Here is a 17,064-nt window from a genome sequence, read left to right as displayed (position 1 = left end):
TCCAGGTGTTTGGAGACCTGTAACCAGCCTATGAAGGCTGGCAGAATCAGGGACTGGGCAGAATCAGGGACAGGGCGGAGTCAAGGATTTGTGCGGCACCAGGAGCTAGGTGGAGTCAGGAACTAACTGGACAGTCAAGAAAGGGTGGAATCTAGAGACTGGGGAGAAGTCAGGGATTGGGCAGAGTTGGTGACTAGGTACCGCCAGGGATTGGGCAGCCAGGGATGGGTGGAGTCAGGGTCTGGGTTGAGTCCGTGTGGGTGGAGCCAAGGAGTGGACAGTCAGGTATGGGTGGAATCGGAGAGTGGGTGGAGTCAGGGACTGGGCGGAGCCAGGGATTAGACCGGCAAGGAAGGTTGGAATCAGGGACTGGGCGGAGTCAGGGACAGAGCAGAGGTGAGGAGAGGACAGTTGGCAGGCCGAGTACTTGCACCAGCAGGGTTAGTATCTTGGCCAAGAAGCTTAGATTTAAAGGCCACCGTGTGCCAAACTCCAGACCCTGGAGAACCACTTCCGTGATTCTTGCCGTATTCTCAAAGTACCTGCACTATTATTTACTTGTTACTTTTCTTTTTTAAAATATAAATAAATGTGTTTTAAAGGGAAAATCTACCTGTCTTTAAAGGAACATCAGTAGCCCTATTAATGGGTCACCTCCAACATAAATACTAAGTAAACACGAACAGAATCCTAGACAGATACAATCTGTTGTCTCCAGAAGGTTCTAAGCCTGAACCTTTTTCTCTCTTGATTGAAATAAGATTAGTCTGTGTTAAAGACACACAAGCATTGACTAGGACTTTTGCCTTGAAGTGACGGGGAATAAAGAAGGGAATAACCTTCACTAAGCCAGGTGATGTCTACACCACCTAAAGTGAGTGTGTATGTGTCCGTCTGTCTCTCTCTGATCTTTATCTCTTTCTGCCTCATCTTTCTTGGTTTCTCTCTGTCTTGGGGACTTTGTGTCTTTCTTTGTCCCTCTCCCCTGTCTCTGTTCATCTTTTTTACACTTTCTTTTTCTGCTATGGATCCGGATGCTGGTGAGGGGTTTCAAAGAGGCCAAGAAGCAAGGACAGTAAATCCTGGTGGTGGGCTCCCACCTATCAAAATGCTCAGGAAGTCATGCTGGGACAGGAGGAACCATCCTGAGGTTCCTGGGGCCTTCTGAATTAGCAAAGTCATGGAGAAAGGGGGCCCTGTCCTGCCTAATGAACTGGAACATGAAGACCAGAATGCTAGAAAACATCTATGCCAGAGCATCAGAGGGGACCCAGGGCCTCAGAATCCCTGGTCAGCTGGTCCAGCTCCCTAGCCCATGCTAATAAGCCTAGAGAAAAGGGGGCCGCCTCTGTCTCCCCTCCTTGGCCCATGACATAGAGCCCACCCAGTGCCACGGCTCACCCTGATGGCGGCCTATGAAGAAAAGCTCGAATATGGCCTCTGCCCCGCCAGGAAGTGCCTTTTGTGCTTTGCCACGGGGCATCTGGTGAGGCAAGGACATAGTTCTGTCCAGATGCAGGCCTGAGGCCCCACCCACAAAACCCTGAGTCAGCAGCCCAGTGCCAGGGCGGCCGCCACCTGAGCAGGTCAGCGATGGAGCCTCCCCACGGGGGCAAGGCCACACTGAGTTCTACCCCATCAGTGAGGCTGTGGCCAGTTCTAGATTAATTAGGGTGCCCCGGAAGCCATCCTCTGACAAACGGGCCACTGCCCAAGGTCAAACAGCCTCTATGGAGGGTGGCTGGTCCTCAGTCCCAGCAAAGGGGAGGGACGCCTCTCCACCTGCTCTGGTTCTCTCCTCCCACCCTCCCTGCCTGGGCTGCCTTCACCTCTCTGCGTCTGTCCCCAGTCTCCATCTATTTTCCTCTTTCTGTGTCCATTCCTCTCCATTTCTCTGGCTGTCCTTATTCTCCCACATCCTGTTCATTGCTGGGGTCACACCGCAGTCCCCTCCCACCCCCAGTCCTGTCTTAGGATTTCCCTTCTGGGGCCCAGCCCCCCAATTCCAAGTTTCTGGGCTTTTCTTCCCCCTGCTGGCTCGAACTCCAGGCCTCTATCACCACACCACCACGGTCTGCCATTGCTCTATGTCAACCACAAATGGAAAACCACTCTTTCTTGTCCAGAATGGGTGATCATAAAAACAAGGGCTCTGTGCTGACAGCTCGGAGCCTGGAGTCTGTTTCGGATTCTGTGTCTCCCTCTCTCTCTGACCCTCCCCCATTCATGCTCTGTCTCTCCCTATCTCAAAAATAAATAAATATTTTTTAAAAAAATTTTAAAAAAATAATAAAATGCAAGGTATGTAGGGGTGCTGGGTGGCTCAGTCAGTTGAGTATCCCACTTTGGCTCAGGTCATGGTCTCATGTTTCGTGGGTTCAAGCTCCGCGTGGGCTCTGGGGGGACCGCTCAGAGCCCGGAGCCTGCTTCCGATTCTGTGTCTCCCTCTCTCTCTTTGCCCTTAACCTCACGTGCTCTGTCTCTCTCTCTCTCAACAAAAATAAACATTACATTAAAAATTTAATGAAAATAAATAAATAAATAAAATAGAAGTATGTAAGCGTTGTTTTTTTTTAAGCAAATTAATTTACAGACAAACGATAGTGGAACATGGGCGTGGAAATGTCAGAAATCAGGACCCAGGCAAACAAATGACAGAACTCAACTCTGCTTTCGTCCACCCACCTGTGCCTGCAGCCACTGCTGTATTTGCATCTCATTTCGGACCCCACCACCTCTGATGGCGGCCCTGACCGCACCCTTAGGTCACCGCCCCGGGGGCTCTCTTATCCCCGGTGACTGTCTCCTGTCACAGCAAGCCAGAGCAGCAAGCCCCCAGGGCTCATGTGCAAGCTGCCCGGCACCCCTCAGCATCCCAGCCAGGCTACCCACATGCCCGACGCAGCTGGAGGGGAGGCTCGGGCTAGGCGGCCAGCCCACCTCTTGCTCTCGGTGTCTGAGTAAATGTCAAGAAGAAACCAACCAGCAGAGCAGTGTGGGCTGTTAAGGGTTAAAGGCAGTGCCCAGCTCCTGTGTCAGGAGTCAGGAGGGAAGGCTGCCTCCAGGGGACCCGGGGCCCAAGGGCTCAGCTATGAGCCCCAAGCCCTGTAAAACTCGGGCCTCCTTTTAATTAAGAGGGGAGCCTCCTGGCCTGTCAGGATACTGGCTATGTCATCTTCCAGGAACAAAAAGCCGATTTCTTTTGAAGACTCCTGGCTGCAGGCGTCCACCAGATCCCTTCCAGAGATGCCCTGGCCACTCACCTTGGTGCCTGATGCCACACTGCTCTGCCATTTCCCACAGTTCAGAACTCACACGCAGAAGCCACAGGCTAAGAGGGGCCTCAGGGAGGCCGTTTCTTTTGTCACGACCCCAAGGGCAAAATCAGAGCGACCAGGCGGGGCACAGCTGCCCACTGAAATTAGCCACGGGGAGGGGGGCGGGGCAGGCATTTACAGCCCCGAAATTGGCAAATGCTGCGAATCCGAATTTTACTTTCTTTCCCAGAGAGCCTGTCGTCAAACTCTCACCAGCACACGCTGGCGGAAAGAACCACCTAGAGACCGAGAGCCCGTCCGCTTGCCCTCGGAAGCCGGGGGAGACCCAAAATAGATTCCAAGAAGGGAGAGAGAAGGCAGCTCTTACCGCATCTGGATATCAATTCTTTGAGCTAGTTTTCTCATGTGTTCTTGGCAACATTTTAGCAAATCCACTTCCTGCAATGAAAAATGTGAAAAGGTCAGGGCGCTCTGCCTCCCCCCCCCCCCAGTGGCCCCACCCTCCTACCCCTCACTGCCCACCTTTGACCCCACAGGTGAAAGTTCAGGGTGGGATCCATTTCCTGCCTCATCGCAAGCACGTGATCCCTGGGCCAGCCGGCTAAGGGTCAGCTGTGGAGGCTCCACATTCTTTAACTTACTTGCTTCCTTTGTCATATAATTCCAGATTAAAAGAAAATTTAGCACCTGCTATGTGCCAAATGCTCATCGCTAGATTACTTTATCATTAAGTTAAATAATGCATATGATATGGTACAGCGTGTGACAAATAGTGGCTCAGGAAACGCTGGCTTTTTTAAAAAATTTAAATCCAAGTTAGTTAACGTATGGCATAATCATGGTTTCAACAAACGCTAGCTTTTATTATTGTTATTTATTGGTATTATTATCATGATGCCCATTTGGAAGGGTCCAATGGTCTCATTTCTCCCTGTTCTACCCCCCCATCCCCTGCAACCTCGGCCCCCACCAAAGCTTTCTGAGCCCTGACTTTGCTTGGGGTGACATGTGACTTCTGCTCCTGACAGGCAGATCAGAGACCTCTCTGACCAGCGGGGGGCCCCCTCCTCCCCCCGGGGGGGGGGGGTGCTGGGCAGACCCAGGAGGCACCTTACCTGGATAAGGTTTTTCTCCACATTGTCGTGGACCAAGTCAATCCCTATCCTTTTCTCTCGATGGTACAGACACTCCAGGGCCACCTGTAGGAAGCAGCAGGAAATAGTGTTTTCCCCGCACCTGTATATAGACCCTGAACGGAGGTGACTCACAAATACATTTGCCATGATCTGTCTTATCCCCGGGAAACCCAGATGCTTCATCTCTGCATGTGGGTACGCTTCCTGCATGGCTGTGCGTGTGGGTAAGCTTCCACACCCCCCACTTGTCTCTCGGTGGGGACCGTGAGATGCCATGACTGAGGATGGGTATGATACTGCTGCATCTCTCACAGATTAGCTGTTTGGGTGAAGTCAGCTCGACAAATGTAAAACCCTAAAAATACGGTCAATCAGGATTACCTACGCATATACGTGAAAACCCCTTTGTGAAGATCTGTCAGTGGGGGGAGAGCTTTGGAAAGCGATCAGGCCCAAGGGAGACACAGGCAACCCTGTCGCACAGCCGCACACTTGGAAGCTCATGTCTTGGGGACAAGGGCAGAGAGGAACAGGAGACGGGCCTCCGAAGGGGCTGCTCAGGGGAGCTTCCACAACAGGGGGCTGAGAAAGGGTGGTGATTGGGCCGCCGGCCTGTGATGTCACAAAGAGTAGCAGAAGTGTGAAGGAAGCAGACGAGCACCGCATCTTGGTGCTGGGTGGCAAACACACCTGCGAACTCTGAAAGGAGAGGGGTTCACTGATTTCACAAGAATTGACTGAGCCCCTCTTCTGACCACACCCGATCAAGGTGCTGGGGATACCACAATCAACCGATCAGATGGTCCCTGCCGTAACAGAGAGGAGACAACACACACAAGTAAACACACACAGAGACACAATCCTGTGATTAGGGCTTGGATGAGAACAGTCAGGGTGATGTGAGGGCGTGGGAGGAACCGGTCGGGGGTTAGCCAGGAAGGACTTCTCTAAGGTGGTGACAGACCAAGACCTGCCTGAATTAGCAGCAGCAGCAGAGAAGAATGGAAACAATGTGCCCGGAAGAGGGAACAGCAGATGCAAAGGTCCTGAGGTAGGAGGGGAGCACACAAGAAGCCACTTGAACCGGAGACGTGGAGGCTAGTGCGGTGAGCACGGGCTGGGCTGCGCAGGCTCTAGAGTTGGTGACAGAGGGGGTTTTTGTGAGAGAGTGTGGGGATCCAGTTTAATATTTAAAATCGCCCCTCTGGCTGGAAAATGGGAGGGAGGGCAGGAGTGGGGAGGACAAGAAGGAGGCAGTCACCATTGTCCAGGGAGGTGGAACTGAAAGGTCTCGGGAGCAGCAGAACATCATCCTATGTGACCGCAATTAGCCCCCAGGGCACGAGGCAGATAATGCCAGTTCCTTACCCAATGTCCACTCCAGGACCCAGTGAAAACCACTCACTTACCCAGACTCCTCTGCAGCCACGGAACCCATGAGAGTTCTGGCACATGGGCCAGACATGGAAACGCATGGTTCTTCCTTCCAGAAAACTCTCATTCCCTGACACGGTTGCACATTTGCTCTTTGCCCTACCCCTATCTTTCTGCCTCAGACGAGAACATCAAAATGCTCCTGAAATCTCCTTGCGAGCAGTAGGACAAAAGCCACACGCTAAGGATGGCAGAGCAGAAAGACGGGCACCTGGGTCCCTTCCGGCATCACGTGGAAGCTGCAGCAGCCCGCTTTGTTTCCCTCTAGAATTCTCATTATGGCAGAACAATAAATTCCTTCTTGGCCGAGCTGCAGGCAAGTACCCATTACATGCAGCCAAAAGCAATCCCAACCGATCTGGGATACGGTTGGAGCACAAGAAGTGTCCAGAATGCCCACATTCAGGTATTTATTCGTCTAGTCAACAAATATTTGCTGAGCACCTACTGTGTGCCATGCACTGTACTATGTTGGGGAGAAGTTCAAAACATTGGTCCAGACCACGGGCAATCAGCACAGACACTGTTCACTAAGGACCAGCACAGACATGCTGCCCGTCACAGCCGGGTATCAGTCTGGAACACACCGGTGACAAGGCAGACAGAAATCCCTGCCCAGGGAAAAAAACAGTCAGTAAATATATGTGCGGGGCGCCTGGGTGGCTCGGTCGGTTGAGCGTCCGACTTCGGCTCAGGTCATGATCTCGCGGTTCGTGGGTTCGAGCCCTGTGTCTGGCTCTGTGCTGACAGCTCAGAGCCTGGAGCCTGCTTCGGATTCTGTGTCTCCCTCTCTCTCTCTGCCCCTTCCCCACTCACATTCTGTCTCTCCGTCTCTTAAACATAAACATTTAAAAAAATAGAAAACTAAATAAGTAAGTATATGTGTAAGTTACAGAGTATGTTAGAAAGCGTTAAGGGCTTTGGAGAAAAACACGGCAGTTAGTTTAAGTATATCCTCTAAAGACCAGCACGTGCGTGCACACACACACACACACAGACACACGCACACACGCGCGTGTGGAATGTCTCGATAAAACCTCTGCAGTTCTGATGTAAGCCCAAGGAGCAAAGTAAATCTGGTTCAGTCTCAGGAACCCTGATTTGACTGGAATAATCCTGCGCCGTAGGAACTGATCACAGACGATCACGCAGCTGGAACCCACCTGCAAGGTGCCTGTTGCCTTGACCTTCACTCGGGAGCAGCAGAAAGCCGGGGCTGCGTCTCAGCGGCGGCCTCGCCCCCCCCCCCCCACCCACACTCACCTGCAGCGGACAGTTGAGTTCCTCGGCCGCGCACTCCAGCCGCCTCTTGACCGTCTCCATGCTGTGGGTCTCGTTCAGAAGCCTCTCCAGCTCGTAGCCCAGCTCGGACTTCCAGAAGCCAATGTCCGACAGCCGCTGGCCCAGGTTCCGGCAGGTCCCCTCCTGCATCTGGCGCGTCAGCTCGTCCTTGTCCTGCATGAGCCGCATGGAGTCGCCGGTCAGCCGGCTGGCCCACAGCCGTGAGGCCTCGGCCCCTCGCATCCGCAGATCGTTGGACTTGTCCCAGTCGCGTGGGCTGTAGCGGCAGAAGAGCGCCGAGCGGAGCGCCGGCAGGATGGTGGGGGGCCTCAGGGGGCTGCGGCACGTGGCTCTCTCGTCCACGCAGGTCTGGGCGTCCGAGACCTTGTAGAAGAGGCTGGGTCTCCATGACTTCAGGTAGCGGTAGCCAGGCAGGGAATAGGGCTGGTAACATTCCTGGGTCTCTGGGGCGGGCCCAGCGGGGGGCAGTGCCCTGAAGGCACAGGCTTTCTTGGGGCCACAGTAACTGGCAGTCTGAGAGGTTCCCAGAAACTCCATCCTCCCCCATCAGCTGCGCTTGGGCAAAACTCTGCGGGGCCACCGCACCACAGGAAGGGGAAGGCTCTTCCCTTAGGGATGGGCAGGACCTCTGTGACTCGGGACTGTTGTCATAAAGCCTGGGGGAGCGGGCGTTGCTGGGAGGCTTGCTCATTTCAGGCCAGCTGGGCCCGTATTGTCCCCATCAAAGCACATGCAAAAAAAAAAATAATAATAATAAAATAAAGTGAATTGAGTTTCTCAATCCACACAGAGGTGCAAAAATAGCCTTTGTCTAGTTTTCCATAACAATTGAATGTGCCCGTCCCACCTAACTGCCTATGGGAGCAAACGTGATGTAATCCCCTCTGGCAAAGTCTTAAGGGCTTGGGGCCAGTCTGGTCCAGGTGAGTCGTCTTCTTGTCCTCTTTGTCCCCAAGACGGCACCAAAGTGGTGCATCCATGGCGTGGCAGAGTACTCAGCAATAAAAAGGAACCTCAAATGTATTAAGCTAAGTGGAAGGAGGCTCAAAAGACCACGTCCTGGGGCGCCTGGGTGGCGCAGTCGGTTAAGCGTCCGACTTCAGCCAGGTCACGATCTCGCGGTCCATGAGTTCGAGCCCCGCGTCGGGCTCTGGGCTGATGGCTCAGAGCCTGGAGCCTGTTTCCGATTCTGTGTCTCCCTCTCTCTCTGCCCCTCCCCCGTTCATGCTCTGTCTCTCTCTGTCCCAAAAATAAATAAACGTTGAAAAAAAAAATTTAAAAAAAAAAAAAAAAAAAAAAAGACCACGTCCTGTGTGATCCCGTGTAGATGGCATTCTGGAAGGACCGAGGCATAGGGCCACGTTCAAAAATAATAATGTGAGCAGTATCTACGATGGGTATAAAGCAAAATTTAGATTCTTCTCATCACCCCTCGCTACTTCCAGCTTTCCCAGATAGAATTACCATTATCAGTTTTTTCTATCTTTCCCGAGATCCACTATGCATGTACAAGCACACACACGCAGATTCTGGTTGAGTTGGACTGGGGTGGGGCCAGAGACGCTGTGTTTCTTACAGGTTCCCAGCTGAGGCTGGTCCGGGGACCACACTTGGAGTAAGGAGGCTCTGAAGGAAGTTTTACAAGGGAAATGACCTTGTTTCCGTGTTCCTTGTCATTGTATCCCCCGCACTCAGTAAATTACCTGGAACGTAGTAGGTGCACGATTTGGGCCGGTTGAATGAATTTAGAAAAATGGACGGATGAGGGGGTGGATGGAGAGACGGACAGATGGATGGATGGTTGAGCGAAAAGAACTTCAGAAGCCATTAAGTGGGAAAGAGAAATTGAGGACAGTTGGCCACAGCTCAAGTAAAAAGGAAGGGTAAATGGGATAACCCAGTCCTAAAGACTCAGGGAATCAACTCCCAAAAATTTAGCAACTGAAAATACTAAAAGTCAGGCCTTTTGAGAATAACTTTCAGGGGACTTCTAAGCAGCCTCAGGTCAAGGGTGGGGCAGTGGCGTTTTCAAGGTCCATCCATGCTGTAGCAGATATGAGTACTTTTATTCCCTTTTTAAAAACACTTATTTATTTTTGAAAGAGACAGAGAGAGCAGGGGAGGGGCAGAGAGAGAGAGAGAGAGAGGGAGGAGAGAGACTCCGAAGCAAGCTCAATCCTGTCAGCGCAGAGCCCGATGCAGGGCTCGAACTCACGAACCGTGAGACCATGACCTGAGCTGAAATCAAGAGTTGGACGCTTAACCGACTGAGCCACCCAGGTGCCCCTTTTATTACTTTTAAAAGCTGGGGGCGCCTGGGTGGCGCAGTCGGTTAAGCGTCCGACTTCAGCCAGATCACGATCTCGCGGTCCGTGAGTTCGAGCCCCGCATCAGGCTCTGGGCTGATGGCTCAGAGCCTGGAGCCTGTTTCCGATTCTGTGTCTCCCTCTCTCTCTGCCCCTCCCCCGTTCATGCTCTGTCTCTCTCTGTCCCAAAAATAAATAAACGTTGAAAAAAAAAAATTAAAAAAAAAAAATAAAAGCTGAATAACATTCCATGGTGTGGACGGGCCACTCTTGTTTACTCATTCATCTGTCGGTGGACATTTAGGTTGTTTCCACTTTTCAGGTATCATGAATAATGCTGTTGTGAACACATGTGTGCGATCCTCTTGATTATCTATCAAGGGGGGGAATTGTTGGGTCCTGTGGTAATCCTCTTGAAGTTACTGTTGAGTTTTAATAAGATGTAAGGTTCAAATTCGCACATTTTTGTTGCTTCTTCTCTATTAAATATAGTACACGTAGAAGTTCATTCAGGGAACCTCTGACTACCCTGTCTGCCCTCCTACATGCAGACTCCCTGTGTTCTGTTTTGAGAGTAAGTTCCTAACGGTTGGGAATCAGGGCACTCTCTTTGGGTGCGGTTTCCGTCTCCAACCCCCTGGCGTGCTTTGTACACCTTTGTTCAGATAGCAGACCAGAGATACGCGAGGAGAGCCGAGATGGGAAGAAAACAAAACTTGGTTACCTCCATTCCGTCATTCTGTGTGACCGCTTGTGCCCACAACGTACAACGGTGAAGCAGAGTGTGACCTTCGAGGTGTAATAATTTGATTTGGAAAGAGGACATTAAAATTTTTTTTAAATGTTTTATTATTTATTTTTGAGAGAGACAGAGAGAGAGAGTGTGAGTGAGGGAGGGGCAGAGAGAGAGGGAGACATAGAATCCAAAGCAGGCTCCAGGCTCTGAGATGCCAGCAAAGAGCCCGACGCCGGGCTGGAACTCGAAAACCGCATTATCATGACCTAAGCAGAAGTCAGACGTTTCATCAACTGCACCACCCAGGCACCCTGGAAAGTGGACGTTTTAGTTCACACATGAAATCTTTCCTGAATGCAGATGTAGGGGCGCCTGGGTGGCTCAGTCGGTGAAGCGTCCGACTTCCGCTCAGGTCATGATCTCACAGTTTGTGGGTTCGAGCCCCAAGAGGAGCTCTGTGCTGACAAAGCCTGAAACCTGCTTGGGATTCTGTATCTCCCTCTCTCTCTGCCCCTTCCCCTCCCTCAGAAATAATAAATGAATAAACTTAAAAAAAAAAAAAACCTGAAATGTAATCTTGGTATTTGTCAATCATATCAACAGTAACCAGGAACGAAAGTACTACTGGGAACACTGGTACAGAGGAGCAGGGTGTTGAAACCATTACCCACTTCGGTGTCAAAGATGCTAGGTGGCCACTGAGTAGAGACCGCTTATCCACCTCTACAAGGTTTTTTTGTGTTTTTTTCCAATCGTTTTCCAAGCATGCTGATGGGAAACGCATTCTCTTTCTGGAGTCTCTGTGGGAGGTAGACGGGGTGGGACTGGGAAGATGAGAAGGAGGACACTTGAGAGACGCCCCCTTACCCCCAGTGGGGCTCCCAAACTGGAGACACCACGTCCAGCACTGACTCTTTGAATGCAATCTCTGCCTGCAACCTGCTCTTTTGTGATCGCTGCCTGGCTTCCACGGGCTGTGAAGGGACGGCTTCATGTCCCTGAATTGAATGCGAAACCCAGCCGTCTATCAGACCATCTTACTCAGGTGTTGCTGAAGCAGCACAGTCTGGTTAGAACTTTCTGCAGCGATCAAATCAAATCAGCAAGCATTCCTTGGGCGCCCCCTGTGGGTAAGCAGCAATCCTTCACCTGCGCCGAAATTTGTGACTGGAGATGGCTGTAAGCAGTGCTGAAAAAACCAGCAAAATGTGGGGAAGACAGAAAATCCGGGAAGAAGCTGTCTTCAAGGCAGCCTCTGTGTGAGACCGTATCTCTCAAAAACAAAAGCGCATTTTACAGTAAGGCATTTTCCCCCCACTTTGAATTTCAAAAGTTATCTTTTTGGCGCTTAGGGCACCAGCCCTGGCTTTCTGGGAATCTTTCTGGGAATCTCCCTGCAGATACATGCCTGCATGAGTGCTAAGTGCGTGCATATATGTGTCTGTAGTCCCGTTGCGTTGACTGTGGCAGTGAGAAAAAAAGCAGAACTGACATCCATCAGTACAGGATGGCTAAATAAAATACAGAACACTCACTGTAAGAAATACGCTGCAGCATAAAGGGTAGATAGGCCTGTAGGTGCCGGTAGGAAGAGATTTCTAAGGTATAAGCGAAGGAAGCAAGATACAGGACCGTTTACATGGTACGATACCACTTACAACAGATACATATGTACTTGTACAAGCAGAAACACTTCTGGAAGGATGCGCAGGAACCATTGCCAGAGTGCGTACCCCTAGCAGGGGCAAGAATGAAATTGGGGGGTTAGGGGCACAGAGGGAGGCTTTTAATTTTTGATTAAGCTATATATGTATATGTATATGTATATGTATATGTATATATATATACACACACATACATGTACATACACACATATGTATATGTGTATATATGTGTGTATATGTATATATATATAAATGAAAATAAAACTATAATATATATATAGCTTAATCAGTTAGATTAGATTAGATTGATTAGATTAAGCTATATATATCATAGTTTTATTTTTGTGTATATGTTTCATATATACTAGCATATATAGTATATATTGTCTAGTGCATATTATATATGAGATACTTATAATTTATATTTATACTTATAATTTGCATACTTATAATTTAATAGGACTTCCACATTTGGTCAAGATCACATAATAGAGATTGGCTGTACCCCTCAACTGAAAAAATTCAAAAACACTCAAACTATATAAAGGAATGATTTTTTTTTTTTTTTTTTTTTTGAGAGAGAGAGAGAGAGAGGGCACAAGTGAGAGGCAGAGAGAGAGAAGGAAAGAGAGAGAATCCCAGGAGGGGTGGAGAGACAGAGAGAGAGAGAGAGTGAGCAATGATTTTTTAAAGTTTATTATTTTGAGAGAGAGAGAGTGTGATCAGGGGAGGGGCAGAGAGCAAGGGAGAGAGAGAATCCCAAGCAGGCTCCATGCTGTCAGTGCAGAGGCCTACTCAGAACTCGATCTCCGGAACTGTAAGATCATGCCCTGAGCTGAAATCAAGAGTCTGATGTTTAACCAACTGAGCCACCCGGGCGCCCCATAGAGCAGTGATTTTGACGTCAGTGGCTATCAGGCCATGAAGGACAGTCATTCCTGAGGGACGAGAAACACACGAAGTGAGTCTGACAGTTACCCCAGCTCACTGCCTGGACACAGATTCCAAGCCACAGCACAGGTATGGGGAATGCCCTGCGTGGAGGGGACGGAGCTGGGAAAGTGGAATGCCAGGGTGGCTGGAGTCTGAAGGACAGAGCTCCAAAGAGGAGAGGGCTACCTAGAGCGAGCTCTGGAGATATGCAGAGGGGGCCCCCTCCATCAGAGCATCATCAGAGCACAGGTGTGCGGACACAGCCCTGGGCTGGGGAAAGAATCATCCTGACAGATTAGAGGGAACAATCCCCAGAGCTGGGAATAGCTCTCCATCCCACCAACCACAGTAGAAAATTTCATAATTTGGGCAGCCTCAAGTCAAATACTCAGAAGGGTTTTGCCTCAGTGTTAGGGCAAAATTAGCCACGGACTTAAATACCTCTCTGGTCCTGTCTAAAAAAGCTTAAAAGCAAGATCTCAAACGATAAAAATGTTTCTATGGGGCGCCTGGGTGACTCAGTCGCTTAGGCATCCAACTTCCGCTCAGGTCATTATCTCACGGTTTGTGAGTTCGGGCCCTGCGTCAGGCTCTGTGCTGATAGCTCCGAGCCTGAAGCCTGCTTCAGATTCTGTGTCTCCCCTCTCTCTCTCTGCCCCTCCCCCGCTTGTGTGCATCCAGTCTCTCTCTTTCTCTCTCCCAAAAATAAATAAATATTACAAAATGTACTTTTAAAAAATATACAACTGCATTACACGTATTCGAGAGGTTAGGGAAAAGATAGGACTCGTTGAATGGAAACAGGGCAGATATATATACACACATACACACACACATGAATTGAACATCGAGAGAAGGAAGTATAATATCTGAGATGAAAAATACACAAGATGGGATTAAAGGCGTGTTTCAGTTACCTGGGCCTGCCATGACCAAGTACCACACGCTGGGGTGGCTTATGAACAACAGAGACATATTTCTCACAGTTCTGGAAGCTGGAAGTCCAAGATCAGGGTACCAGCCTCCTTGGCTCTGGTGAGGCTCTCTTGCTGGCTTACCGATGTCCCCCTTCTCTCTTTGTCCTCATGTGGCCTTTCCTCGTGTGGAGAAAGTAAGATCTCTGGTGTCACTCCTTTCTTATAAGGTCACTAATCCCATCCTAAGACCCGTCCTCATGACCACACTTATCACCTCCCCAAGGCCTACCTCCTAATTCCATCACTTTGGGAGTCAGGGCTTCAACATATGCATTAGGGGTGAATCAACATATGCATTAGGGGTGAATGTGGGGGAACAAGCATTCAGTCCATAACGAGGCAGATTAGACAATGCAGAAGAAAAAAAAAATCAGTGAGATTGAAGACACAGCAATAGAAAGTTTCCAACAAGTAACAGAGAAAAGAAAGACGGGGGAAAAAATAAGTATAAAATATTTCTGAGAGAAATGAAAAAGGACCTAAATAGAGAAATGTATTATGTGTGTGGAAGCCTCAATAGCATTAAGATGTCAGTTCTTCTCCAACTGAAAGTTAGAATCAAAGCAAACCCAATGAAAATCCCAGCAGGCTCTTTTTGGGGGGGGCTGGGGGGTGGGTAGAAATTAATAAACTGATTCTAAAATTTAAATGCAAACTCAAAGGACCTAAAATACCCAAAAACAACTTTGGAAAGAAAAAAGTAGGAGGATTTAGACTTTCTGACTTTGAGACTTATTATAAAGGTACAGTATGGTATCGGCATAAAGATAGACAAAGATCAATGGAACAGCACAGAGTTCCAAGAGATCAATGCAGAATAGAGAATCCAGAAATATACCCACATATTCACGGTCAACTGACTTTCAACAAAGGCACAAAGTTAATTCTGTGGAGAAAGAATAGTCTTTTCAACAAATGGTGTTAGAACAATTGGATATCCATACATATAAAAAAAATGGATTTCAACCCACATCTTGCACTGTATACCAAAATTCTATACAAAAACTAACTCCAAATGGGTCACAGACCTAAATATAAAGATTCTGGAAAGAAACAGAAAACCTTTATGACATTATGTTAGGCAAAGAGTTCCCGGATGAGCTATTGAAAACAATCCATAAGAGAAAAAACGGACAAACTGGATTTCATCGAAATTAAGAATGTCTCTTCAAAAGCCATTGTTTTTTTTTCAACATTTTATTTAAAAATTTTTTTTTCCACGTTTTTTTTTTTTTTTTTTTTTTTAATTTTTATTTTTGGGACAGAGAGAGACAGAGCATGAACGGGGGAGGGGCAGAGAGAGAGGGAGACACAGAATCGGAAACAGGCTCCAGGCTCTGAGCCATCAGCCCAGAGCCCGACGCGGGGCTCGAACTCATGGACCGCGAGATCGTGACCTGGCTGAAGTCGGACGCTTAACCGACTGGGCCACCCAGGCGCCCCTAAAAAATGTTTTTTAATGTTTATTTGTTTTTGAGACAGAGAGAGAGAGAGAGAGAGACAGAGTACCAGCAGGGGAGGGGCAGAGAGAGGGAGGAAGACGCAGAATCCGAAGCAGGCTCCAGGCTCGGAGCTGTGAGTACAGAGCCTGACACGGACCTCAAACCATGAACCCAACAGTGAGATCGTGACCTGAACCAAAATCGGACGCTTAACCAACTGAGCCACCCAGGTGCCCCAAGATTTTTTTTAAAGTAATCTCTACATCCAACATGGGGCTTGAACCTACAACCTGGAGATCAAGAGTTGCCTGCTCTACCGACTGGCAGCCAGGCACCCCAAAAGACATTCTAAAAAGAAGACAAAGACAAGCCACAGACTAGGAGGAAGTATTTGCCAAACATGTAATTGATAGAGGGCTTGTATACAGAACATACAGTATTCTTGAAACACAAAATGAAACACCCAAAAAGGTTTTTTAAATGGGCTTAAGATCTGAACCGACATTTCGGTTTAGAAGATATGCTCACGGCAAATGAGCACATGAAAAGATGTTCAACATAATTACACACTAGGGAAATGCAAATTAAAGCCACAGCAAGATATCACTGCTCACCTACTGGAATGTCAACGTGTTTAATCCTCCCGACAACTAACCCTTTGAGGTAGTTAATATTATTATTGCTATTTGACAGAGGAAGAAGCTGTGGCCTGAAGAAAAGACACAAGAGCTGGTAAATGGGATTTGAACGCAGACAACCGGATTCTAGAACCCTTGTTCTTGGAAGCCTACCCCCGAGGAGGCTTCCCTATATACACGAGATCTGAACCTTATTTTTCGACTCAACTGTATATTAAGTGCCCACGGTGTGTGTAGATAGCTCTTTGTTAGATATTTTTGCTGGATCCAAGGGAAGAGGTAGAAAATTCTCTACACCTAGACTTAATTTTTCCGGGTCTTGCCTGACTACTTTGATCATAGGCGGGAGGAGAGCGCCACCCACTGGTCAAAGGCGGAACTGCAGGCAGCTCCCTTGCACTTCAGAAGGGCATGTTTTCTCCACCTGCCTGTGTTTAAAATGCTCCCGTCCTGCTGAATGAGCGTCTAAATGTCTAACCAGTTTGACCCAGGTGATAGTCTTGTTTCATCCACTAGCCTGCAGTTTGATTTCGGGCAACTTTCCCTGCCTAGGCCTCTGTCCCCTCGTTTGCAAAAAAAAAAACTCTGTAGTTCTCACCTACAACCCTAAGTTTACTTAAACACGAGCCTGTATTGGAGCTTTGCTCTCGGGATGGTCTGTGCTTGGTGTTTTACCTGAATTATAGTGTTTTAGCCCCCACAGCAACCTCACGGAGCAAATGCTTTTATCATCCCCATTTTACAAACCAGCAAAAGGAGGCTGCAGATAGGAAGGCACTTGCCCAGTGTTATTCACCTCATAAGATTTGTAGTCAGGAGCGGCACCTGGGTGGTTCAGTTGGTTAAGCTTCTGACTTTGGCTCCTGCCATGATCTCACGGTTTGTGAATTTGAGACTCGCGTTGGGCTCTGTGCTGACCGCTCACAGCCCAGAGCCTGGAGCCCGCTTTGGATTCTGTCTCTTCCTCCCCCCCAGTCCTGCTCACTCTCTCCCTCAAAAATAAACAACAACAACAAAAGAATTGGAGTCAGGATTTTTCCTCCCCTTACCAACAAGGGGCTCCTAAAACCCTAGCAATTTCCAAAGAGAGCGATTAAGGTGTCTCTTGTTATGTTAACGAAGTGATCTCGGACCTCCAGGGGAGGAAGGGGCTGGTTGCCAGGGAACCAACTAAGCGTTTGCGGGGTTAGAACTTTCCATCCCTCCCCACCCAACCCT

At 49.0% G+C, this 17,064-nt stretch overlaps 1 protein-coding gene across 3 annotated transcripts in view; it reads right to left on the bottom strand.

The window, feature by feature from the left end:
• TEKT5 (tektin 5) overlaps positions 1 to 7,749 on the bottom strand; it is a 41,698-nt gene extending 33,949 nt beyond the window's left edge. For 2 of the 3 annotated variants that reach the window (XR_006708199.1, XM_045460851.1), the window contains exons 1-3: positions 7,112 to 7,748; positions 4,394 to 4,477; positions 3,646 to 3,716 (exon numbers count right to left, since the gene is read on the bottom strand). Coding sequence is in view for 2 of the 3 variants with exons in the window: in XM_045460851.1 (XP_045316807.1) it covers positions 3,646 to 3,716; positions 4,394 to 4,477; positions 7,112 to 7,687 (731 nt within the window). In the remaining variant the exon portion in view is untranslated. Of the gene's footprint in view, positions 1 to 3,645; positions 3,717 to 4,393; positions 4,478 to 7,111 lie in introns of all 3 variants that reach the window. The other variant, XM_045460852.1, reaches the window with a different exon arrangement.
• Between the last annotated feature and the right edge of the window lie 9,315 nt (positions 7,750 to 17,064).

Source organism: Leopardus geoffroyi, chromosome E3 (genome assembly GCF_018350155.1).
Source record: "Leopardus geoffroyi isolate Oge1 chromosome E3, O.geoffroyi_Oge1_pat1.0, whole genome shotgun sequence".
NCBI lineage: Eukaryota > Metazoa > Chordata > Mammalia > Carnivora > Felidae > Leopardus > Leopardus geoffroyi.
The sequence above is the reverse complement of the archived record's forward strand: the minus strand, read 5'-3'. Positions and strand labels throughout refer to the sequence as shown.